This window comes from Salvia splendens, chromosome 7 (genome assembly GCF_004379255.2).
Source record: "Salvia splendens isolate huo1 chromosome 7, SspV2, whole genome shotgun sequence".
NCBI lineage: Eukaryota > Viridiplantae > Streptophyta > Magnoliopsida > Lamiales > Lamiaceae > Salvia > Salvia splendens.
Window position 1 is genome coordinate 34,354,926 of NC_056038.1, and position 25,717 is coordinate 34,380,642.

General features: G+C 36.7%; 4 protein-coding genes across 7 annotated transcripts; 3 read left to right on the plus strand and 1 right to left on the minus strand.

Annotated features, from left to right (window-relative positions):
* The first annotated feature begins 1,552 nt into the window (after window positions 1-1,552).
* On the plus strand, window positions 1,553-5,485 carry LOC121741652 (CBL-interacting protein kinase 23-like). The gene is made up of 15 exons (XM_042134505.1): window positions 1,553-2,305; window positions 2,711-2,773; window positions 2,861-2,932; window positions 3,015-3,122; window positions 3,234-3,314; window positions 3,408-3,461; window positions 3,560-3,685; window positions 3,796-3,885; window positions 3,996-4,115; window positions 4,207-4,338; window positions 4,424-4,540; window positions 4,634-4,690; window positions 4,786-4,860; window positions 5,051-5,129; window positions 5,231-5,485. Exons 1-15 carry the CDS (start codon window positions 2,090-2,092, stop codon window positions 5,251-5,253), a joined length of 1,413 nt encoding a protein of 470 aa, XP_041990439.1. The 5' UTR covers window positions 1,553-2,089; the 3' UTR covers window positions 5,254-5,485.
* Window positions 5,486-6,902: 1,417 nt separating this feature from the next.
* LOC121741968 (pentatricopeptide repeat-containing protein At1g09900-like) lies at window positions 6,903-10,686 on the plus strand. 2 transcript variants are annotated; one of them, XM_042134960.1, is made up of 3 exons: window positions 6,903-7,150; window positions 7,747-10,153; window positions 10,288-10,686. In XM_042134960.1, exons 1-2 carry the CDS (start codon window positions 7,001-7,003, stop codon window positions 10,066-10,068), a joined length of 2,472 nt encoding a protein of 823 aa, XP_041990894.1. In that variant the 5' UTR covers window positions 6,903-7,000; the 3' UTR covers window positions 10,069-10,153; window positions 10,288-10,686. The 2 variants fall into 2 exon arrangements, with proteins under 2 accessions (XP_041990894.1, XP_041990895.1); XM_042134961.1 differs by having other exon boundaries at window positions 7,747-10,128.
* Window positions 10,687-11,768: 1,082 nt separating this feature from the next.
* LOC121741970 (solanesyl diphosphate synthase 3, chloroplastic/mitochondrial-like) lies at window positions 11,769-15,776 on the plus strand. Of its 3 annotated transcripts, none has more exons than XM_042134963.1 (12): window positions 11,769-12,124; window positions 12,693-12,785; window positions 12,895-12,975; window positions 13,060-13,131; window positions 13,262-13,393; window positions 13,618-13,704; window positions 13,862-13,933; window positions 14,078-14,163; window positions 14,343-14,475; window positions 14,885-14,974; window positions 15,069-15,167; window positions 15,312-15,776. In XM_042134963.1, the coding sequence occupies exons 1-12, from the start codon at window positions 11,975-11,977 to the stop codon at window positions 15,489-15,491; spliced, it is 1,275 nt and encodes a 424-aa protein (XP_041990897.1). In that variant the 5' UTR covers window positions 11,769-11,974; the 3' UTR covers window positions 15,492-15,776. The 3 variants fall into 3 exon arrangements, with proteins under 3 accessions (XP_041990897.1, XP_041990899.1, XP_041990898.1); XM_042134965.1 differs by having other exon boundaries at window positions 11,989-12,604; window positions 12,690-12,785; XM_042134964.1 differs by having other exon boundaries at window positions 11,989-12,124; window positions 12,690-12,785.
* Window positions 15,777-15,853: 77 nt separating this feature from the next.
* LOC121741969 (auxilin-related protein 2-like) lies at window positions 15,854-18,143 on the minus strand. Its single transcript, XM_042134962.1, has 7 exons — window positions 17,596-18,143; window positions 16,952-17,445; window positions 16,817-16,872; window positions 16,673-16,729; window positions 16,394-16,489; window positions 16,130-16,306; window positions 15,854-16,057 (listed from the first exon to the last, which is right to left on the minus strand). Exons 1-7 carry the CDS (start codon window positions 18,078-18,080, stop codon window positions 16,019-16,021), a joined length of 1,404 nt encoding a protein of 467 aa, XP_041990896.1. The 5' UTR covers window positions 18,081-18,143; the 3' UTR covers window positions 15,854-16,018.
* Between the last annotated feature and the right edge of the window lie 7,574 nt (window positions 18,144-25,717).

Below are 25,717 nucleotides of genomic sequence, written 5' to 3' on the forward strand. Positions count from 1 at the left end.
TCCATTGTTTGACTTTGGGCTCCCCATAATTAACTGTGCGACCCACCGTACCCTATACATTTCAGACATCGCCTTCCTCAGTTGCCAACTCTTCCTCGTATCACATCGAAACACCAAAAACTTTTACTTAATTAAATAGTACTATTTTTAATCCTAATTTCTTGTTAACTATTTTATAACTAGAAATTTCGAAATAAGGGATTAAATTCGCTGATCTTTCGTAATTAGGTATTCAATTCGCTGACCTTTCGTAATTTGAGATCGAGACATGCGTATTCTTCCGAATAAGGGATTTCTGATATTTTATCTTATTTATGTTCTTTTTTAATATTATTTCCCTCTAATCATTTATCAATTACCTAAATTACCCCCTTCAAATTTTTAATGGAGAACCTACAAAATTTGTCATCCTTGCTTGAGCTATGGCTTGGGCGCAATCGTATCCGATCCATTGACCTTTGTGGACTAAAATGCATTAAGAAGCTCAGCCTTCAAAGCAATTGCTTAGAGTAACCACAATAGGGGAGCCGCAGCTCGTGGCTCGCGTGTGGCTAGGCTGCGGCTCCCTATAACGAGCGCCACCAAAGCCCGTGGTGGGGGGGGGGGGGGTGCCCAGGGGATAGCCACGCCGGCGGCTCGGTCGCGGTGCTTGGGCACGAGCCGCGGTTCCCCTATTTTCGATTTTTTTAAATACCTCATTCCACCCTTTTTTACCTCACACATTTTACACCATTCTCTACAATTTTTTATAAAATTTTCGAAAAATGCATTTTTTTTTATAATTATTATAGTCCGATAATTTTTATTCTACTTAAATTAAAATATACTACAAAAATGAAAAAAAATAATTCATTTGGTGGCTTGAGCTTGTCCACTATAGTGTGAACAAGTATTTTTGGTGGCTCGGCCAAGTTTTGTGGCTTGGCTCAGGGCCATGGGCTCTACTATTGTGGATAACATCCATGGCAGGACTTGAGGTAGCTACGTGGAGTTAATAATGCTACATTTTACAGAAACTCTTTAAATTCAACTTCTTTAAGGAAGGGTTTCCGCATTACTAGAGATGAATTCACATGTCCTGATTTGGAGGAATGTACTGCATTGGAAGAATTGTACCTGAGCCATAATGGTATTACAAAAATGGAAGGTTATCAACTCTAGTCAACCTCCGGGTCTTGGATGTGGCATCAAATAAGCTCACAGAAATAACTGACATTGCCAATTTGACAAGGTGTGGAAATCAATCCATTATATTCCAACACTTTGTTACTTTCTGATGTTTGTTTACCACCAGGTTGGAAGAAGCGTAAAAATTTGAAGGGGGTAATTTAGGCAATTGATAAATGGTTAGAGAGAAATAATATTAAAAAAGAACATAAATAAGATAGAATATCAGAAATCCCTTATTTTGAAGAATACGCATGCCTCGATACCAAATTATAAAAGTCAGCGAATTGAATCCATAATTACGAAAGGTGAGTGAAAGTAATCCTTTATTCCGAAATTTCTCCTTTGTAATTGTTAATCTCACACCCCTCAGTTAAGCCCTAATTGACCCGACACTACTGAGCCAGCCCCACGCTATGAATAAGTAAAGGCGATCGCAACAGCTCTATTTCGTCGATTCTTTCCAATTCCATTCCTTTTTCTTCTTTCCATTTTTGGCCCATGCCCTTTTTCTTCTCCTACTATTCAATTTCAAACTCTCTCACATGGCGTTTGCATTAGTCACTTGGATTTCCGCATGCTCTTCCGTAAAAATGCAATCTTGATCTGATTTAACTACTGTGTGAAATCTTGGCGTGTGAGTGTGTTTCTTGGCCTGATTGAATATGAAGGTGGGGAAGTCTCAAGTGTGGCAGCCTTGCAAGAAGAAGAGGTTGTAGTAGTTTGTGATTCAAGAATCCCATTTAGGGAACTTGTGGAGAGAGATAGAGAGAGAGGGAAAGGGAAAGGGGGAGTGGAATGTGTATAATCTGTATTAGGTAAGTGAGGCAAAAAAGGGGAAGATTATATCCAAAAAGGGGGGAATTTTGGGATTGATTCATTACATATCGATATATATAGATAACGGATAAGGGCAGTGGAGATGGTGATGGCATCGAAATCGGGCGTTGGTGGCAGTAGCAGCGGCGGCGGTGGTGGCAGTGGGCGGACTCGCGTGGGGAGGTATGAACTTGGGAGGACTTTGGGAGAGGGGACTTTTGCCAAAGTGAAGTTTGCTAGGAATCTTGAGACAGATGAGAACGTGGCCATCAAGATTCTTGATAAGGAGAAGGTTCTCAAGCACAAGATGATTGGCCAGGTTGCTGTTTTATTGCCCTTCTTATATTCAGAATCTCTTCATTTTCTTGAACTGGATTATGTGATGTTCTTGCACTAGATTATGGGTTGACTTTTCTTGTTCATGTTGTCTTTGTTCAATCCTTTTTTTTTCTCTACAATCAAAGGTCTCTCTAGTGATCTTTTTGCTGTGTAGATGAGCAATTTGTGGGGCTAATGTTTTATAAAAACAAATTATTTATGTTTCTGATGATTTGAGTTGGAGCTGATCCGGCTACTATTGATCGGAATATGCTTGATGTGTATATTTAACAACATCTTTTTATTCATACTTTGATTTGTCTATGATTATTATGTAAAGATTTTTGGGAACTTTGACCTGATCTGTGCATTCACATCGTTCCAACACTTATCTTCGTGTTTGCAGATCAAGCGCGAAATTTCAACTATGAAACTGATAAGGCATCCTAATGTCATCCGGATGTTTGAGGTTTGTCCTTTAAACACTTTATCGTAGTGTGATATGGACGTGGGACCTATGATATGTGTGCGTACTAATGGGCTTCTTCTCGTGTAGGTTATGGCCAGCAAGACAAAGATATACATTGTTATGGAATTTGTAACCGGTGGTGAACTCTTTGACAAGATTGTATGTCTCGCTCATCTTCACTCTGTGATCAAAAGCAATATGTAATGAAGTGCAATATTATTGTTGCTTCTCTTGTTGGCAGGCTAGTCGAGGCATACTGAGAGAAGACGAAACAAGGAATTATTTTCAGCAGCTCATTAACGCGGTTGATTATTGCCACAGCAGGGGTGTTTACCACAGGGATCTTAAGGTGATTATGCAATTTCCTTTTCGTCCTCTTTAGCTCCATGTCGCCCCATTTATCTAGTTTTATTGAATATGAAAAGCTCATTGTTTATTGTATTGGTTTCTTGGTTTATAGCCGGAGAATTTGCTGCTTGATGCCAAGGGCATTCTCAAAGTCTCCGATTTTGGTTTAAGCGCCCTACCACAGCAAGTTCGGGTACTATGATTTGTTCATACCTTCACTCGTTGAACTTTGCATTCCAGAAAAATGAATCAGATGATATAACTCATTTTCTTAATCCTTTATCAGGAAGATGGATTGCTTCACACGACATGTGGAACGCCAAATTATGTTGCCCCAGAGGTATGCAGCCATTTCTGTTAGCTCAATCAGTGATGTTTTATTTCTTCTTGAATAGTTCGGTTGTCTGAATAACTGCTCTCATTTCCCTCGTTTCACAGGTAATTAACAATAAGGGCTACGATGGAGCTAAGGCAGACATATGGTCTTGTGGTGTTATACTTTTTGTACTTATGGCTGGATTTCTTCCCTTTGAGGAGCCGAATCTTGTGGCATTGTACAAAAAGGTATACGTCATATTTCATGGTGGACAGTATGGAGTGATGTTTGGAGCACGAAACATAGGCATGAACGCTACGTGCTACCTTGACAATGTTTGTTGATTTTGCATTTTCAGATATTCAAGGCGGACTTCAAGTGCCCTAGATGGTTTTCAACAAGTGTAACGAAACTAATCAAAAGAATTCTGGATCCCAACCCATCCACAGTATGATCCCAACTGCAGCTTTAATTTAGTCAAAGAAATCTGGTTTCTTGCAGCTTTACTTTTTATTATTCAGTCACAAGCCTTAATGCTTTGTTATCTACCTGTTGCAGCGTATAACGATCAGTGAGATCCTCGAAAACGAGTGGTTCAAGAAGGGATACCAGGCACCTGAATTCGAACAAGAGGATGTTACCCTGGATGATGTGAATTCAATCTTTAATGAATCAGAAGTATGGATTTTAGTTTGGCTCCAGTTTTTGTCTTTCGATTTAATTACTATGATATTTCCGCACTCACAATAAAGTTCATTTTTGCAATCAGGACTCTCCAAACCTTGTTGTGGAGAAGCGGCACGAACGCCCTCCTGCGGCTGCTCCAGTGACTATGAATGCCTTTGAGCTCATCTCCACCTCACAGGGTCTCAATCTCGGTTCGCTCTTTGACAGGCAGATGGTATGCTGACTATCGATTGGTAAAAAGTGAGACTCACAATTTTGATCAATTTAGTTAACGTGCTTCAAATCTCCTCCGACTCCAGGGTCTTGTCAAGCGAGAAACGAGATTTACATCAAAATGCCCTGCCAGTGAGATTATGTCGAAAATCGAGACAGCTGCCGGGCCTATGGGGTTTGATGTGAAGAAAAACAACTACAAGGTTTGATTACATCAAAATTATGTAGCTATTTCTTTACAGTGTTGGAAAAGGACTTCTTTATTTCAATCTTAACCTCTGATTCCTTCCATTTAGATGAAACTTTATGGGGAAAAATCCGGGCGGAAGGGTCACTTATCCATTGCTACAGAGGTATCTTTACCTAAAGATTTTCGACTCCTCACTCGACTACAGAGAGAACGAGATGTTTTGACATTATGTAACATTGTTATAAATTGCTCTTGCAGATTTTTGAAGTAGCTCCATCACTTCACATGGTTGAGCTTCGCAAGGCGGGAGGAGATACATTTGAATTCCACAAGGTATCGTTACATTAGCCTTATTTTGCGTAATGTCTTGGACGATCTCAAATATCAGATCTTACTTATAGAAACACGAAAGAGGAGCTGAGTTCACAAACGTATTAGTTCTTAGCAATTCAAAATTGTTGCAGTGTTTTGAAAATGAAATAGAGTTAGATAATGAGCCCTTTCTCTTATCCTTTGTATGCAGTTTTACAAGAACCTTTCGACCGGGTTGAAAGATATCGTATGGACAGCAGGCGAAGAAGTACAACAGGAAGAGACCAGCCGTAAGTAGACTGTTTTTTTCTTTTATTTTTTTAGTTCATAGGAAACCGTGGTCTACATAATCATTGATGTGTCGTGCATCATGTCATTACCCTTGTTGCAGGTTCTGCTCACCCGAGGCCTTAATCGTAACGTCGTCTTGCTATGTTGGACCCATACTTGCATGTTAGTGTTGATCTGTAGTATTTGGTATGCTTACATAATATGGAACATCGCCCTTTATATTTTTGATTTATTTGTAACATTAGCATATCCTATTTGATGTCTATAAATGTATGATTGAGGATTTTCATGTTGTCGCAATGTACCCTACTATAATAATCGACCCTTATTACAAATGAAATGTACGATTGCAACTTTTTTTGCTTTTTTCTAACGTATCTTTAAAATATGTGTTTGCTTTGATGTATAACGAACAAATAAGCTTTATTATGAAAAACTTGGGCAAGTTTATTAAATTTTTGGATGACATATTTTCTTTTGGATAAGGGGTATATTATATTATGGATATATCATATTATATGAATATTGCTGATGTATACCTATAATTAATTTTTATTAAAATAACAACTATGGATATTATTAAATGGGTGGTACAATACTCAATCAAATACTAGAAATGTCAAGGTTTTGTTTTTACATGTAGAGTGGCTACTATTTATATTAGTAGTAAACGGCGTATTTTGTTATGAAGGAACATAAATTTATACTATGTCACGTCTAGAACTTGAGATCTTTGGTATCATGAACTATTCTACGTACACAAAAAAACACACAATTTGGTTTGGTATGGAACGAGGAAGCCAGACATTGAGATTTAAGAAGCTACTATTTAACAATAAGAGTTTTTAAAATCAATACAAATATTTAAAATAAATAGAATGACAACTATAGATAAATGAATTACTGAATTAGTAGAATCAAAACTCCAACACGAAGCAACTTCTTTCACTACAAAAAAATCGCCAATTAGTGACGGATATTTACAGTGAAATTTCCGCACTTAATATATTAGTGACAGATCAATTTTTGGCAGATCCGAATCAATAATAAACTTGCCAGTAAAAAGTTTTAGTGACGGAATTTCCGTCACTAAAGTTATTGTGACGGAAATCATAGGCGGCTGTTTCGGTTTAGTGACGGAGTACTCTGTCACTAATTAGTGACATAAACGCTTCAGTCACTAATTCTGTCACTAGTTGTTAAGCTATTGAAATCCGTCACTATTTTGTGTTTTTTTGTAGTGTTTACTTTAAAGTTTGAATTATTAAATAATAATAATGATATTTGTAAATGCTAATTTGAATACACTACTATAAAACTAATAAAATACTCTTAGAAAAGTTTAAAACTATCGGGGAGCCTGGACCTCACCCAACCACCTCTGCCAATGTTAATTATATTATGATAAATAGTGTACTACAATTATTTTTTATCTTCAATCCTATCAACTTTTATCTTATTTAAAAACAAAGAATATAATTATGGATTCCCACCTCTCTACATAGCTACGTCAGTGTATATATATGTGTGTGTCTATACATTATGAAAATAGTGTACTATCATTAGTTTGATTTCTAGTTTAGTCCTATTAACTTTAATCCCTTTTAGTAAAAATATTTTTTTTAATGAACATGAACATGAACATGATCATATGAAAGCCTAGTCAATTAATGGGCTTTATATTGGGCCAAATGAAGCCCAATAACAATTTCACGGCTGCCATGAAAACACATAGATAGGTCTGTCAATTTTCGTAATTTCTCGCACAAAAATTTAATGTCGGCTTATGATTCCTTTATCATCACCGATCACCGATCAATAAATTTCCCCTCACCAACTGTTCCGATCCAACCAGCAAATACGCAGTGAGATGATGCGGGTCAGAGGGCTCGCCCGGTTAGCGAGGTCGGGCTACGCCCGTGGTCAATGGGTCTACTCGTCTTTGGGAAGTGGCGAGAGCGCGCCGCTGCTGCTCGAGCATTCCTCCCACTTTCACAACCCTCTTCAGTCTTCTCGAGAGGTGAACTCACGCCCTCGTATTTGATCTCAAAATGGATTAGTGCCAGTCTGGATTTTGTGTGTTTTTGCGTCGTGTGCTTAGGTGGAGCTGTTTTCCTATTAATTAGTTTCAGCTCTGGATTTTGAAATTCGCGGTTATTAGTGAAGCTTGTTTCGGAGCTATTATTAATTTCTGTTTATGGTCATTTGATCGAACAGTTGGTAGGTGTAAATGAGTTCATACTAAATGGAGCTTTCTTATGGGTTAAGCAAGCTTTATTAATAAGTGGGTTGTGAAAGTTACTTTTTTTTGCCTTCCTAATAATTTTTTTATCAAGTTTTGTTACAGTGATGTTTAGGATTTAAGAAATAGAGGAACCTAGCTTATTCTCTGATTCCGGATCTTAACCTGAAAAATTATGTTCGGATAAATGGAAAATGCTTTGTAGCTCGGGGCTGCTAGCTGTTGTTGTTGGTGACATTTGTTTTAACTAGGGCAATGCATATGCAACCATTCACTGGTCTTGATGTATGAGTTTGTGCCGTCTTTAGTTTTGTAATTAACACTTTTTTATCATTACATTGTATTATATTTCTTTTTTTACTGTTTATTAGTAGGTTTTGGGTTGCAGAGTTATTTATTCATGGGTGTCAAATGCCATTAGTACGGTTGGGCAACAGGTTCAACTTCAGAGTAGCTCTGCAGTTGAGGTCAGTACTTCTAAAGAAAGCCTATTCAGTTCAGATTATAATTCGAACAGTTGGAGTGGAGAAAACTGCGATTTTGATGGTTTCGACGAGTCTGGTGAAGAAGTAGAAGAGGGGAAGAGTGAAGAAGGCAGCTACGGGGAATTTAGGGTATTGAGTGCCTTTGATGGGAACAGAGCGCGAATCCAAGCTTCTAGAAGAATTGAGGTGGACGAAGGTGATTTGAGGCATCCTTTAGTGAGGGAGATATGTAGGTTGATTGATCGCAGGGCAGCATGGTCTCCGAAGCTTGAATCGGAGTTGAAGCGATTACTGCGCAGCCTGAAACCTAGCCAAGTGTGCGCTGTGCTTCGAGCTCAGTCTGATGAAAGAAATGCTTTGAATTTCTTCTACTGGGCTGACAGGCAATGGCGATACAGGCATTACGCTGTTGTGTATCATGATATGCTGAGAATTCTGAGTAAGACGAAGCTATGCCAAGGGGCTAAGCGAGTTCTTCATCTTATGATTAGGAGGAAGATTGAGCTCTGGCCCGAAGATTTTGGTTGTGTAATGGTGTCTTTCAGTAGAGCTGGTCATCTCAGTAAAGCATTGCAGATGTTGAATGTAATGCAGAGAGCGGGAGTCGAGCTTGATATCTCCGTTTGCAACACTGCTGTTAATGTTTTGGTGGAGGGGGAGAAGTTGGAGAAAGCATTGAGGTTTTCGGAGAGGATGCAGATGGTTGGGATTGAACCTAATGTTGTCACGTATAACTGTCTTGTTAAGGGCTATTGTGAAAGGAAACAGTTGGATGATGCAGTGAAGCTGATCGAAGAAATGCCTCTGAAAGGTTGTGCTCCAGATAAAGTTAGTTATTATACTGTGATGGGAGTTTTATGCAAGGAGAAAAGGATTGATGAACTGAAAGGGCTTTTGAAGAAGATGTTGGAAGAGAGTAAATTGCAGCCAGATCAAGTCACTTATAATACTCTTATTCACATGCTTTGCAAGCATTGTCATGGAGATGAGGCACTGGGGTTCCTACGGGTAGCAGAGGAAAGAGGGTTTCGTATCGACAAAGTCGGGCACACTGCGGTAGTGCATTGCTTTTGTCAGGAAGGACAAATAGATAGGGCTAAAGGTATCATTGATGAAATGCTATTGAAAGGATGCAGCCCTGATGTTGTGACATATACTGCTGTTTTGAATGGATTTTGTCGCGTGGGGAAAGTTGACCAAGCTAAGAAATTGCTGCAGGAGATGTACAAGCATGGTTGCAAGCCTAACTGTGTGTCTTACACAACCTTGTTAAACGGGCTTTGTAGGGGTGGGAACTCTTCGGAGGCGAGAGAGATGATGGACATGAGCGAGGGATGGTGGACTCCGAACTCTGTGACGTACAGTGTAATCTTGCATGGGTTTCGTCGTGAAGGGAAGCTGTCTGAGGCCTGTGATATTGTGATGGAGATGATCAGAAAAGGGTTTTATCCTTCCCCTATCGACATCAACCTATTGATTCAATCATTATGTCGAGTTGGCAAGACAGAGCAAGCTAGGAAGTTAATGGAGGAGTGCCTTAAAAAGGGGTGTGCTGTCAATGTTGTGAACTACACCTCTGTAATTCAAGGATTTTGCCAAAACGATGACTTAGCCTCAGCTCTATCTGTGTTTGATGACATGTACTTGAATAACAAACACCCCGATGCAGTGACATTTACAACGGTGGTAGATACGCTAGGAAGAAAAGGTAGAATTGACGAGGCTACTGAAATGGTAAAGAAAATGCTCCATCGCGGTTTGCTTCCTACACCCGTCACGTATAGATCACTTATCCATAATTTCTGCCAGCATGGGAGGGTAGATGATTTGTTGAAGCTGATGGACAAGCTGCTGCCTCGACAAAGCTTCAAAACAGCCTACAACCAAATCATTGAAAAGCTTTGTTGTTTTGGGCACACTGATGAGGCTTACAAGCTCTTGGGAAGGGTTCTGAGAACTGCTTCCAAAATTGATGTGGATACTTACCACATTCTTATGAGAACTTTCTTAAGGAATGAGAATCCTCTTGGATCATATCAAGTGGCTTCTAGAATGTTCAATCGGAATTTGGTTCCTGATTTGAAGTTGTGTGAGGAAGTGAGTAAGAAGTTGATTTCACAGAAGAAGCTAGAGGAGGCTGATAAGCTTATGCTGCGATTTGTGGAACGCGGGCATTTTTCGCCTAACAGAAAACAGGCTCTCCATAGTTGAACTGCAAAGTTCAGCCATTCTTCGAGATACATACTGGTACAATGATCTCAAAGAAGATAGGTAAATGCAGGCATTAAGGAAACTGGTGAGATTGATTTCCCTTGGATGGTTTATTTATTAATTCAATCACAACACTGTATTAGGTTATGTAAAGTGATGTTCTCTTTTTCTTAGAACTAGTTTCTGAATTCGATGTCTCAATTACTTTTTCGATCTTAGGTTAGTGATTTGGAAATCCTTTTTCGATGGAGATGGCATCGAAATCGAGCGCTGGTGGCAGTAGCAGCGGCGGTGGCAGTGGTGGCCGGATTCGCGTCGGGAGGTATGAACTTGGGAGGACTTTGGGAGAGGGGACTTTTGCCAAAGTGAAGTTTGCTAGGAATCTTGAGACAAATGATAATGTGGCCATCAAGATTCTTGATAAGGAGAAGGTTCTCAAACACAAGATGATTGGCCAGGTAGCTGTTTTATTGTTCTTCTTATATATTCAGAATCTTTTCATTTTGATCAACTCGATTATGTCATGTTCTTGCACTAGATTATGGGTTGACTTTTCTTGTTCATGTTGTCTTTGTTCAATCCTTTTTTCTCTACAATCAAAGGTCTCTCTATTGATCCTTTTGCTGTGTAGATGAGCAATTACCATTCTGTCATTTCATAATTAATTAATCTAAAAATATTTTCCATGTGGTAAATTCTGGACCACTTATTTAATAAAAATAAGTGGTTAGGCTAAAAATCTCAATTAATCACGACCTTATATCATATTATATAAATATTGCTAATGTATATCTGTAATTAATTTTTGTTAAAACAATAACTACGGATAGGTGGTACAAAACAATCAAATGGAAATGTCAAGGTTTTGTCTTTACATGAAAAGTGGCTACTACTATATTAGTATTAAACGGCGAATTTTGTTATTATTATGAACGAACATAAATTTATATGTCGCGTCTCCAACTAACTATTCTACATACACAAAAAACAAACAATAACAATTTGGTTGGCTATGAAACGAGCCGAGGCATTGAGATTTAAGACCTGAGGTATCATTTATGTGCGAAAGTGAAAGAGCATGTACTATTTATGTAGTTCACTCATTATATTATGAAAAATAGTGTACTACAATTAGTTTTTTCTTCAATCCTTTCAACTTTTATCTTATTTAAAACAAAGAATATAGCTAAAATTATGGATATATGTATATGCGTGTCTAGGGGTGCATTATGATCAATAAGTGATACTCTGTCAAAAATCAAAGCAGATTTCAGCCATTGGATCCTTAGATTGGATGGTTGGGATAATAATATCCGAGCTACATTATTACACGAAAAGTGTTACATTATTAGCTGATCTACATTATTAGACTACACAATCTACATAATTAGACTAAAACGCGTTACATTATTAGCCGAGCTACATTATTAGGCTACACAATCTACACTATTAGACGACACGTGACATTAATCTAACGGTTACATTGCAAGATCCAATGACTGAGATTTGCTTTGATTTTTGACAGAATTTCACTTATTAATTTGATCACATCCTTGTGTGTCTATACATCATGAAATTAGGGTAACTTTAATCTCTTTTAGTACAAGTAACTAAAAATGTTTTTTGTAATGAACATGAATAATATGAAAGCCGACTCTACTAATGGGCTTTTCATTGGGCCAATATGAAGCTAACAATTTCATGGCTGCCATGAAAACACATAGATAGGTCATGTGGTTTCGGAGCAAGTAGCCGTCTGTCAATTTTCGTAATTTCTTGCACAAAAATTTAATGTCGGCTTATGATTCCTTTATCACCACCGATCACCGATCAATAAATTTCCCCTCACCAATTGTTCCGATCCGAGAAAATTGAAGAACCAGCAAATACGCAGTGAGAAGCTGAGATGATGCGGGTCAGAGGGCTCGCCCGGTTAGCGAGGTCGGGCTACGCCCGTGGTCAATGGGTCTACTCGTCTTTGGGAAGTGGCGAGAGCGCGCCGCTGCTGCTCGAGCATTCCTCCCACTTTCGCAACCCTCTCCAGTCTTCTCGAGAGGTGAACTCACGCCCTCGTATTTGATCTTAGAATGGATTAGTGGCAGTCTGGATTTTGTGTGTTTTTGCGTCGTGTGCTTGAGTGGGAGCTGTTTCCTGTTAGTTTCAGCTCTGGATTTTGAAATTCGCGGTTATTAGTGAAGCTTGTTTCGGAGCTATTATTGTTTCTGTTTATGGTTATTTGATCGAACAGTTGGTAGGTGTAAATGATTTCATAATTAATGGAGCTTGCTTATGGGTTAAGCAAGCTTTATTAATAAGTAGGCTGTGAAAGATTACTTTTTTTTTGCATTTTTCTTTTTATGATTTCAGAGATTGAGGAACCTATCTTATTATTTGATTCCGTTTCTTAATCTGAAAAATTATGTTCTGCTAAATGGGAAATGCTCTCTAGCTCGGGGCTTCCAGCATTTGTTATTGGTGACATTTGTTTAACTGTGGCAATGAATATGCAACCATCACATATTTCACTGCTCTTGATGTATGAATTATGCCATGTTTATTTTTTCAATGAACATATTTTTACCGCTACATTGTATCATATTTTCTTTGTTACTGTTTATTAGTAGGTTTTGAGTTGCAGAGTTATTTATTCTTGGGTGTCATATGCCATTAGTACCGTGGGGGAACAGGTTCAACTTCAGAGTAGCTCTGCAATTGAGGTCAGTGCCTAACTTAACTAAACTGCAATCACTTTTCAAATACTCCAATTGTTGCCAGCTTGTTTAGATGTGCTTTATTGTGTGGCCAACCTTCTTGTTCATACTGAAGGAGCAAGTAGACCCCTTTTCTCTTGTTGCTGATGAACTATCGATTCTCGCGGATCGCTTGAGGTCCATGGTAGTTGCGGAGGTATGACATGTACAATGTTGATTATGTTTTCCAACAGATGGATGTGTAATGAAGGTAATTAACACTTATTTAATACTCATATAGGTTCCCAAGCTTGCCTCAGCTGCAGAGTATTTTTTCAAATTGGGAGTTGAAGGAAAAAGATTCAGACCCACTGTAAGATTACCATTCCAATCTGATTTCTGCGGCCCCATTTGTTACACCACTAATTTCCCCTCTCTTTTGCGCTCCTGTGCAAAAAATGAAGGAATGCGTTGTAATTTTGTTAATTGATTTACTTATGCAGGTCCTTTTATTGATGGCAACGGCTCTAGACTTACCAATCCAAAGGCAGACAACAGAGGCTGCAGTCAATGCCCTGTCTTCAGAGTTGCGTACAAGACAACAGTGCATTGCTGAGATTACAGAGATGATCCATGTCAGTGATTATCTCTTCCTAGAATGTCGTTTACACATTTCTCCACTTCATGTCTCGTTCTTATACATTACTATTAGTTATGCCAAAATTATGTGGAGAACCATATTTTGTAGCTTTATGGTGTCTTACCTTCTCACTGTGTTCGATATACTTTCTTATTTTAGTTATTTGGTATGGATTGGCCAGTTGAATCTTCATTTAGTAATATCCATGTAATATAATAGGTTGCTAGCCTCCTCCATGATGATGTGTTGGATGATGCTGATACAAGGCGGGGTATTGGCTCTTTGAACTTTGTTATGGGAAATAAGGTATGTGATTTATATCCTTTTGAACTCCCTCGGCTATAAGCAAAAAGTGGCAAGGAACTTGAATTTCAAATTTCAAACAAAGATCATCTTAGTCTGGTCGACCTTTTGACTTAGGTTATTTGTCTACCGAGTCACGTTTTCTTTGTTTAAATTACAGTTGGCTGTGTTGGCTGGAGATTTTTTGCTATCTAGAGCTTGTGTTGCTCTTGCTTCCTTGAAAAACACAGAGGTACCTTTAAGCCTTTACATGTTGAGGATAAGCATTTCTTTATGCACTTACATCACAAGCATAGAGTGACTATGGAAGGCTGATCATACACATGCTCAAGAATCATGCTAGAGATATCATTTATGTTTCTTGTAATTGTTACAGGTTGTTTCTCTCCTGGCTAAAGTCGTGGAACATCTAGTCACTGGTGAGACCATGCAAATGACTATTACATCTGATCAGCGCTGCAGGTATGCTGCTAGCTGGGCTTATGACTTCTTTTTTGTTTTGCTGTTTTCTCTGTAGTGGTAACATGCAGAACTATATCACATGATATAAGCAACTGTTCTCCTTTGACCTTTCACACACTTTTCTTGTCTTATCATATGTTTGTTCTTCCTAAAATATTGTATGTGTTGCTTTTGTTCAGCATGGAATACTATATGGAAAAGACATACTACAAAACTGCGTCATTGATATCCAATAGTTGTAAGGCTATTGCCCTTCTTGCTGGACAAACGTCAGATGTTTCAAATTTGGCTTTTGAGTACGGCAAGAACTTGGTTTGTATTTTTTCTGTTGTCTTTCTTTCTTTTAGTACAATTAAACTGGGAGTGTGAGCTGTGTTTTTAGTGGACTACATGCTGTCTTAATGTGCTGTATTTTAGGCTAGGGTTGTAAGGTGGTGTTACGCGAGGTGATGGAGGGTGGGGATTTAATTCTCTGATGTTATAGTTTTATCCTAGTTTGTCTGTATCTGTGTATATTCTGTGTGCATATTAGATGCCTCAAATATTGGTTGCAATATGTTATTGTAAATGTTTTAATGTCATGTTCTCGTCCCTGATTTCTTTATAAAATAGTAGTAATAATACTATTATTATGACTTCAATTTTAATAATCTTTTCCTGCTGTTTCTGTTACCTGCAATATAGTTCTATGTTGAAATCTTGCTTGCATGTGTGTTTGCAGGGGTTGGCATTTCAGTTAATTGATGATGTTCTTGATTTCACCGGCACATCAACTTCCCTCGGGAAGGGGTCCTTGTCCGACATTCGCCATGTAAGTTCTCCATTTCATTTGAACTGTACACAATTGCCTAAACAATGAATGGCTATAAAATGACATGCCAAAAATTTCAAATAATTTTTTCCAGGGGATTGTCACCGCTCCTATATTGTTCGCTATTGAGGAATTTCCTGAACTTCGGGTGATTGTCAACCAAGGATTTGAAAAGTCTTCAAATGTGGACCGGGTAAGTTTGCTTTATTACTTGATCATCTGTCAACACGTCTATTTGATTTTTCTTTTCCTCATGTGCCTTTTTGAAAAAAGAGAAATGTATGGTAATCATCTCTCCAAACTATTGAGCTCTCTCCCTCTATGTCTCTCTATATAGGCTCTAGAATATCTCTCAATGAGTAGTGGAATCCAAAGAACTAGAGAGCTAGCAGCAAAGCATGCTAGCCTTGCATCAGCTGCAATCGACGCCCTTCCAGAAAACGGGGACGAGGTTGTTCAGAGGTCGAGGCGGGCGCTTGTAGAATTAACGCATATAGTCATCACCAGAACAAAGTAGAACAGATATACAAATATGATTTAGATCATTCTGGCAGTCACAAGATCGTATCTAGGACAGTTTTCCCTCTCCTATTTTCGGTTGCACAAGACAAGTGCTAATTCGATCCATCATTTCCCCGAATAAAAATGTCTTCCACATGAAATTTTCTCCTGTGAGAATGAGAAGGGGTCCTCTTTAGCTTGAATTCTTTGTTGCAATCGATCAATTAGATACTTGCAACATTTTGTATTTGGTGGTTTGATTCTTTTCTCAATTGTTTTTGCAATAATTTTGCTTTTTGAATCGAGTCATCATGCGATAAAAATTTCTGATCTTACTTTCTGCTGCAGTAAACTGATTGTATATTTCATATGATCATATAAAGTGAATTTGCTACCATTATTACTTTATTGCATTTACCGAAAACAACACACTGAGTCAAAACACACTCTTCACATATCTACTCAGCCTTCCTGCATACATAGTTTGCATCTTTCTACCCTCGTCGATGACCTGTTGAAATATCGAAACCAGTATTCCATTGTTTAAAACACATCCATAGAGATGAATGCAGCCCAAGCATCCTACAATCAAGTCATAAGTTAAGACAAGAACCCTCTGGCCAACTCTCAACTTGTGCAGTAACTCAAACTCACCTGTAGAATCGAAAAGGCTTTATCTGCAGCATACTTCTGTTGGGGCGTTGCGCCTCTTTGTTGGAGCTTGTCTGGGTGCAGGCACAGCCGCGCCTTTTGATACGATTTTTTCACTTGTGAGGATTCGATTATGCTTGCTAAAGGCACTGGTAACCAGCCACTGTTCGGCCATAAGATCTGAGTGCCAAGCAAAGAGAGATATATATTTGGTGTAATCCAACATTTACATCATCTGGATTTCTTTATATTAAAAGATCATCTCACATGATGCAATGAAGAAAGCAGAAGTCGAATGTCAGCATCCTTGCCACTTGACCATAATCTGATCTTCTCATCCTGAATATCCATTTCTGTTTGTACCTGCTTCGTTTAGAGATAGTTAGTCGACTGTCATAAGTCGAAGCGAAAGTCCAAGGCGAGTTATGAGATCACAACGCCATTCCAACCAAGGCCTCAACTATGATGTGATTGCAGTAGAACTAAAGGCCTCAACTATCAATAACTAGTTTTATGTATGATTGCAGTAGAACTAAAGCTTTATACCGTGCATTCGAGTTGTTGTTCGTCTTCTACTATTTCCCACTTGACCTGCTGCTTATCCTGCAAATGAACAACAGAAATAACTATCACAACCATATGATGATCCTAAGCAATACCAATGATCAACATGATGATCCATAACAATACCAATGATCCGAAACTGTCTGTATGTCCCTCGGAAACCTGCTGTCCACTCAAAACATCTGCAAAAAGGCACAATCAACATCCAATCAACAGAATTAAAGAAAGAAGCAATGAGAGAAGAGAAAAACTCACACAAACCTTGTGTGGTTTTCTCTGCCTCACACTCCGAATTGTGTGTTTGAGACTTCTCCTTCGCCCACGCTATGGCCTCATCAACGCCATTGGATTCACAAGTCCCTTCCCTGTTCTCGGAGTTGATCTCAATCACATAGGAGCTCATGACCTCATCCTCCTCCTCCTGCTCCACCTCGTCCGGCCTCAAAACCTTGCCCTCCACCTCAGCCTCACGCCATACCGAGTGGCAGACAGAGGAAACTGCAGATGATGGTGAGTTGTTGAGCTCCATGTCATCTGCAGACACTCTGAAGCTGCTATTGGAAATCGGCTCAAGGTTGATCGTCTCCGGGGAGGCGTTTCTTCGACTTAATCCGAAAGTGTAGCTCCTCAGATTGTCTGTGCCATGGCTTTCACCATTGTGGCAGTGATGACTGCCTGAAAATGGCGGCATCATGCTTTTCTGATCTTCATTCTCCATCCTTGTTGAATTCCACCTACTCCTCACATTAATCGGCCTAAAACGAATCGAAATTTCAGTTTCAACTCTCCTAATTTACACACTCCAACCCTAATTTCTTCCAATTACATGATTTTTCAAAATTAGGATCCAATCTTAGGTAAAAAGAGGCGAACTCAGTTGCTAAGTAAAGGAATGAAAAAATTACCTAAGTTTCGAAGCGAAAGAGGACACGTCATCGCCGCCGCCGTCAGCGAAGAAGGCCGGCCGGAGAGGGCTGAGCTCCTCCGAGCTGAGCACCGACGAAGAGCTCGTTTTCGATCTCGATCGAGACCTCACCACCCTCTCATCATCCCACCCAAAGATATCGCTGTAGAAACCGTTTTTCTCTCGTTTCTGATGGCCGGGGATCCTGAACTCCGGCAAGCTCCGTCCACTCTTCCCCGCCGGAGGTACCTTCTCCGGTTGCCGGAAAATCTCCTCGTAGAAGTAGGTCGTAGAAGAGGTGGAAGATCGCGGGAAGCCGGAGGAGAACTGGCGGGAGAGGATCGTGCGAGGGGGCCCACCGAAGACGTCGCTGAAGTCTTCAGGGTCGGAGGTAGGCTCCCGGCGGTGGGAGGCGGAGGGTCGCCGGAGATGGTGGTTTGGTGGCGGAGACGGCATTCCGATCCTCATTCGCCAAGATTCGTCCATCGTTGGTGAATCGCCGGCGGCGGAGGGAGCGTCGTGATTACTGATTATGAGCCTACTTGCATGTGTGAGCTATTTATACATGAAGCTTTTCAATGGAATTTTTCTTTTTCTTTTTAAATTTTTTGCTTTTATTTCCTACATTTTTTTGAAATGGCAAAGAATTTTTATAACCAATATCTTTTGCTGTATTTATTACTAGAGTATAAATTCGGAGAGATGAGATACTTATTTTTTCTAGTTTAACAATTTCTTTCACTCTAATAATAATATGTTTGATCTTTTTTGTTATAAATGTCTATATAGCCTAGGGTCCTTAAAAAATGAATAAAATTCATATTAAATTTTTTTATATATATAAATTTAATAAGTACACATACTATACGGTATACCTCATAAAAATGGACGAATTCTCAATTCTATCAAAACTTCAAATTATTGATACATGAGAATTCTCATCTCATAGGAAAGTTAATAAAACCAAAATTCGAATCACTTAACCATCTTGCAATTTAAAATTGGGATATAAATTGCGTGCATAATCAGTCAAAGCATCTATCTATACATATATAAAGGGGGAGTTTTGGGAACTTTAGTATAACTATTTTATGAAAAGGATGTAAATGCAATTAACAAAAATTATTAAATTAGTTAATTGATTACAATCATGATCATATATATAATTGGACCGGTTATATATGGTGATGGGAATTCATGATGAGAATTTATTCCTATGCAACAACCATTAGACAATTTCCTTCATCTTTCTTGAGTTTTGGAGAAAATAACAAGAATGTCATTATAAAATTTTTAATAAAATTCGAAAAATAAAAAGGTTGTATTTATTGTGAGATAATTAGAGAAATGAAAAGATTTTATCTATTTAATAATCTATTTTCACTATAGTAAATATTACTACCCCATAAAACATATATCGTACATACATGATACATGGTAAAAAAAACCAATCTATTTAGCAATAATAGTATGAAACTATGGCTTTGAATAATTTAATAGTAATTTAATTTAAATATTATTGGATTTAACATGTGATTGAAATAATTTAATATTATGATCCATCACTAATTTTATGTCTCAATTCAATCATGCATATCAAGTCTCGTACGTTAAATTACATCTAACTAATTGTGCAAAGAAATTAAGAAAAAATAAAATAAAAAGAGAGATCTCTTATGAGAATAATGGCTTGAGTAGTGGAGGATGAATGGATGATAATGGAGAGACATTTATTTGGGTTTTTCATTTCTTGTAACCTTCATTGCTTTGACTCTGTGGTTTAAGGCGACTTAATTACATAACCTCTCGCATTCTTATTTTGTACCTATAAAAAGCATTGATTTGTAGATTGATTACACATCAACAATAGCATTCTTCCTCCTTTCTGAAGTTTTCTATATTTTAGTTGCATTTTAGGAGCATTATATTGCTTGATTCCCGAAGTTTCATCAAGTTCATCAGTGTCTAACAGTTTGATGTGTTTCTACATATTAGGAGGAAGTTATTTTATCTATGAGAACAATATGTCAATCCGAGAGCAAATAGCTGGAAGTAATTTGTCTTGAGGGCTGGAAAGAGGGTTTTTCTCGACTCAACTTATAGTTCGATTTGTTTTTTTATTTTCATTGTAATTTCTATTCTACTTATTGTTGTTCATTTTTTATTGTAAATTTGTACTATAGTTAGAATACTACCTACTACGGTTCAAGAATTTTATCACTGTATTTCTAATTATGATAGTAATCTAATTTTAAATATTTAAATGAATACTCCTACAAAATTATCAATTTGATAATCTTAGTATATTATTGTAGTACAATAGACAGTTTGAACTATAATTTATAGTATTTTAAATTGTCTATAAATGGACAATTTAAAATACTATAAATTATAGTTTAATTGTCCACTCACTTTTACATGTTTATGTGAATGTTATTTTTATTATAAATATTTCTAATATTTATATAAATACTTTAATTTTAATTTTAGATTTATCATCACAAATAGTAGGGAGAATTTATTCAATTTTTAAATTATTTTGTACAATGCTAAATTTTTGAATTGGGACGGAGGGAGAATTTTATTGATATTTGGCTCATTTGTTGGTCATGATGAGTATATTTTAAAGTTAAGGGTTTAGGATTTAGGTTTCAAGGTTTGGGTTTTTAGTGTATAGGGTCACTATAGTGCAATAAAATGAAGCTCGACTAGGAAGTGTCTCACCAGTGCAATATTAAATTATAGCTTTTGATAAACAACATCTTAAATCTCATTAGGGGAAGTGGTAATTATACATTCTTTAGGTTTTTTTGGTTTGTGTGATGTAAATTTGCTTTATTTTTTAGTCTCACGGTCAGAGTCATTTTTCCATTTTACAAAAATAATGTACAATATTATTTTCCACGTATTTATATTTTAGCGGAATCCTAACTTCCTTCGTTTGATTTTACTAAGCGGGTCATATTAAAACTTAAACTAAAAACAACCGTTTTTCTGAAAAAATGGAGTAATATATAGAGAGAGTTTAAATGATTCATTTTTCAATTTTAAATGCAAAATGGCTAATTCATATTTTCACATAATTAAATGTATCAGTTTCAAATCCGTTATTGTGTATTAGTTTCAAATCCGTTATTGTTTGTGTTGTCTCTATGCTGGATTAATTGCTTAGTTTTTCTTGTGTTGTGTGCATTCATCTTGGTGATAATTAAAATTGTGATTTACTAATGAATTTGAATCTTTTACAAGAAAATAATAAATGTACACATCCATTTAGAATTCTTTTACTACAATTGATTGCATATTAATTAGTGAAAATAAGTTTCCATCATTATAGTGCAATTGTACACAAACCGGCAGCAGCAATACAAAATCAATTGATTCAAATTCTTTTTTATTACTAATAGATTATAACGTGAAAGATCAAACAATTTGTAACTCATTTGTTATTAATTTAATTTATAACAAATAATATTGGATTAAATTCACTAAGAATACAAAAAGCTACTCGTTTTCTATAAATTTGACTTGTACAAGGATGATTTACTGAAACGGAAATACGAAATTTGATTCGACTTTATTCTACAAAATAATTGAGTTCTACCAAGCAAAAAAGCTTGAAGAATTGATGGAAATTCATTCTTGGTAGAAGCAATTTAAACAATACTTAAACTCATTTTTGAGATTGAACCAGCTCCAACCATTCTGCAAAAGGTATCCTATTTCATTTTTTTGCTATTGTTGTACAATGTCTATATTTATTATGTTGAACTATAGCACTAATCTCAAATGAGTAGTTTGTTTTTTTTCTAATGTTGCAAATTTCATTTACACTCTATTGCTTCTGTGTTTGTTGAATAGAGAAAGGGAGATAAGTACCTGATTGAGCTGGCAGACGAGTAAAGCTTGGGTAGGAAGATGTTTGTTGTCCAGAAAAAAAAGCCACATAAATATTTGGCGAAGAAGATGAGAATGGAAAATTTTTTTGCTAGGTTATATCGGCAAATAAAGTTATCAAATGTTAAACCCTAAAAATTTACATGAAAAATATTTGTGCATCAAATAATAAATCAATTGATGATATACTTTGCATTATACAAAGTAATAAAACATCTAATAATAAGTTAATTGAAGATATATCATGCAAAATACAGTCAAATGATTTAAATATTTACATGAAAAATATTTGTGCATCAAATAATAAATCAATTGATGATATACATTTCAAAATTAATCTTATCACATTTTAAATATTCAGATCCTAAGAGACTCACCTCACCTCATCACATCCCATCCTTTATATTTTGTACTAATAGTATTAGTAAATAAGGAGTATAAAATTAATTAAAATACATATTCAGAATGTAATCAAATAAAATATACTCCCTCCGTCTCAAGATAAGTGACTCACATTCCTTTTTGGGACTTCCCAAGATAAGTGAACCATTTCCTTTTTTGTTATTCTCTCTCTTACTTTTTCTCTCTACTTTATTAACTCTCTTACTTTATTCACTTTCAACTTACTAACAAAACCTCATTTCCTTAAATCCCGTGCCGAAAAGTTTGTGCTCACTTATCTTGGGACAGAGGGAGTATATAATTAAATAAATATATAAGAAAAATATTCCTAAAATCTGCAAATCTTACAATTTGATATGTAATCATTCAATTCCAAAATTTAACAGACTGAGAGTATAATTAATGTTTTTAAATTTATGACTGTTTTAACTGGTTTTGTAAATGTCAGTTTACGTGTGTGTTTATATACAAAGTATATTATTCAACATTTAATAATTTTCATTGTAAGTTTTTAATTGTTTTTTTAATTTATTGGTAATAGTGTTTCATTATTGAATTATATATATTTGTAATTATATATTGTTGATGTGCGTATGCGGTTGAGTTTTTGTAGTATTAGATACGGAAAATATTTTTATTACTAATATTTATGGATTAATTATAATAAAAGATATTTCATTTAATATTTGTGCTACATAATTATTTGGATTTATATAAATTTTGGATGAAAATATAATGTGCCGTGCTATGGTGAGATACTAGTTCTTTTTAAACACACACTCAGTTGGGCGTTGCCCTTGGGTATAAAAGTGATATACTAATAATTGTACAAATAATATAGAAAATCTATAAATTTATACATTATTTATATATATTTCGATTTACTATACAGCTCCAATCTCAATAGTCTACATTTAGAAATGACATATAATAATTTAAAAATATAAAATTGGTCCCAGATGATGCACTAGATCCAAACGGTTTATTTAATTTCGAACTATATAATAATGATTTCTCAATATATATTACTGCCCTACTTAATCATCACTCCTTATCTGGAAAGCTTCTTTATGCTGGATTTACCCAAAAAGACGAAAATATAATTAAGATCTCGAGTTTTCAGTTTGACCACTTAAACAAATGATTTAATTTCGTTTTTTTCCCTAACTTTGAAACTATGCAGTATCTAATCACAAATTATAGTTAAGAAAATATTGTTATTCATACTAAGAAAACGTAATTAGGTGAAAAACAAATAACGTGATTAAGTATGGAAAGAGGTATATTAAGTGTAGTTTGTAATTGTATTACTACTATAATACTAGAAAACTCCATACCATTTAAATATAATACTATATTATCCCCTTCATCTATAATTCGTCCCCGTAGACTTTCATGCTGAAAAAGAGGATAATCATAAGATGAAATAAAGAAAACCATAGTCAATGGAAATGGAAAAGTGGTCGAAATAATATGTAACGGCTATAAATTCTATATTTCGAGATAAAAATATCCATATATCTTAGTATTACTATGATAATAATTTTTGCATAATAAAAAGTTGATGAGATTATACAAATTATTAAAAAAAGATTTTTTTAGCTTAGTATAGGTTTTAAGGTTTATATACACTTCTAACCAATGTGAGTGATTCTATTTTTCTACAGACAACAATAAGTTATAAGTGTAGAATAACACAATGGTAATCGACTTCTTTTGTGCTTCACTATATACTTGAAGTATTTCAATATCGAAAAAAATAAGTTTTCTGGTTAAGAATGAAGATGGACAATTTTTCTTTTTAATCTATTCAACTAAAATGATCTCATTTTATTTTTAGAGTAAACTTTTTCTCTTCTCTCTCCTCATAAAGTATTTAGAGCATCCACAATGGTTTTCGCTCAGCCACAGCCCAGCCATAGCCTATCCACAAACTCCTCCTGCCACATCATCAGCACTAAAAATCCTCCTGCCACATCATCAAAACAAGCAAATAGCTCAGTCATAGCCCAGCCACATCACTCAAAATTATATAAAACAAATAATGAACAATCACACAAAATACGGAATTAAATTTACGCCACAGATACGGGAAAATGCAACAATTTTATTTAAATTTTAAATAAATTACATTTTAAAAAATTACATAAATTTAAATAAAAACTAACGTCTTACAATCCTCCGCGCCCACAACTCTTCAATTAAATCCTTTTGGAGTCGAATATGAGCACCCGTATGACGCATGTCGGCATGTGCTTGGAGGAGGGCTTCTTCATCGTGAGGTACTCCACCTCGTACGTTGGCGGCGGCGACGTCGTGGCTTGGACCGGCTTCATTATCGTCGTTGGCCTAATCAGTCAGTTGTACACCTTCATCTTCGACAATCATGTTGTGCATGATAATACAAGCGTACATTATATCAGCAATGCAGTCGACATGCCACAAACGCGTTGGACCCCTAACCGCCGCCCATCGAGACTGGAGCACACCAAATGCGCGCTCCACGTCCTTGCGCGCCGACTCCTAAAACGTCGCCTGAAAAGGTTGGCGTTGAACCGCAGCTCATCTGCGAAGTAGTCTTCGTATAGGCGCTGATGTGTAGCTACATGATCACGATCAATCGCTTGTCGGCGATGGACAACTGGCCGAGGTCGAGGTACCGCCGGCTGCAAGGCGCTTTGCATCCATTGGTCTATCCCGCGCTTCGGCCATTCGACGTTCGTACTCCTCAACATCCCCCCACTACCTCCACTACTATCACCCGCGTTACTCATTTTTTGGTGTTGATCTTGTATAGAAATTAAGATAGAGAGAGTACTCGTTAATACAAGTGATGCGAATGAAAATGAAGTGCAAATCACGTATATATAGTGTTTCGAAAATTAAAAAAAAAACCGCAGGGCTATGCGCTGGGCGATCCGGGCGCTGCAATGGCGCCGAGCGGATCGCCCAGCGCATAGCCCAGCGGTTTTTGACCGCCTAGCGCTAGGCGAAATTCATTTCCGAAAAACCGCTCGGTGGTTTTCGGCTTCTGCAATGGTTCGCCTAGCGACCGCCTAGCGCCGGCGCTCGGCTAGGCGGTGCGCTAGGCACCATTGTGGATGCTCTTAATTATTATTTTTTCTTTCTATTTTTATCACATTCAAATATTCAATCTAAAATCTTTTAGTATCATTCAAGAAAATGCCCTAATCTTGATTTCCACAAAAATTAGGGCGGCAATGACAAAAATTAGGGAAGCATTCATTAAATACATTGCTCATATTGATCTCGCTGCCGCCAATCGCCCCTTAAAACTAATAGCAGCAGCCTCAAGGAAGCACTAATATATAATTTGCATAATTTTAAGAGACGGATTAAAATGAAAATAATTGATAATACTTTTAAAGAAGGGAGGTAGTATAGAAAGATCCCAATGGTTGATTGTTCCCAATCAAGAATAAAAATAATTGTAATAATTGTTACGCAACTGAACTCTTTGTTCATGAACATTAATAATTGAGCACATCAAATTTCTGAATTATAGTGGCCAGATGCATAGCAGCAAGACCCAGCTTATTTTCCACGAGGCAGAAAATTATATAAAAATTAATTCTATTTAAAAAAAGTTTGATTTACGGTTCTAAACAAAATATGTGGAAACTCCAAAATAAAATTGAATAAAAAGTGGGAGAAAAAGGAAAGCTTTGATAAAAAAGAGGCAGGTGAAGTAAAGGATAGTTGGCACTAATGAAGGAGACAATGCATGCTGTATTGTTACATTCAAATCAAGCTTTATGATGAAAAGAAATCCCCCTTTATTTATTTATTTATTTTCTATATCC

Bases quoted from the DNA above. Each gene is read 5' to 3' on its own strand.
- LOC121741969 (XM_042134962.1), bottom strand. From the start codon at position 18,080: ATGGACGAATCTTGGCGAATGAGGATCGGAATGCCGTCTCCGCCACCA. The intron at 16,873-16,951 runs GTTTGTGTGAGT...GCCTTTTTGCAG, and splicing joins GGCAGAGAAAACCACACAAG to ATGTTTTGAGTGGACAGCAG. The intron at 16,058-16,129 runs GTGAGTTTGAGT...ACTTGATTGTAG, and splicing joins AAGCCTTTTCGATTCTACAG to GATGCTTGGGCTGCATTCAT.
- LOC121741970 (XM_042134963.1), top strand. From the start codon at position 11,975: ATGATGCGGGTCAGAGGGCTCGCCCGGTTAGCGAGGTCGGGCTACGCC. The intron at 13,132-13,261 runs GTAAGATTACCA...TTACTTATGCAG, and splicing joins GAAAAAGATTCAGACCCACT to GTCCTTTTATTGATGGCAAC. The intron at 14,476-14,884 runs GTTTGTATTTTT...GTGTGTTTGCAG, and splicing joins TTGAGTACGGCAAGAACTTG to GGGTTGGCATTTCAGTTAAT.
- LOC121741652 (XM_042134505.1), top strand. From the start codon at position 2,090: ATGGTGATGGCATCGAAATCGGGCGTTGGTGGCAGTAGCAGCGGCGGC. The intron at 2,933-3,014 runs GTATGTCTCGCT...TCTTGTTGGCAG, and splicing joins GTGAACTCTTTGACAAGATT to GCTAGTCGAGGCATACTGAG. The intron at 4,861-5,050 runs GTATCGTTACAT...CTTTGTATGCAG, and splicing joins ATACATTTGAATTCCACAAG to TTTTACAAGAACCTTTCGAC.
- LOC121741968 (XM_042134960.1), top strand. From the start codon at position 7,001: ATGATGCGGGTCAGAGGGCTCGCCCGGTTAGCGAGGTCGGGCTACGCC. The intron at 7,151-7,746 runs GTGAACTCACGC...GTTTATTAGTAG, and splicing joins CTCTTCAGTCTTCTCGAGAG to GTTTTGGGTTGCAGAGTTAT.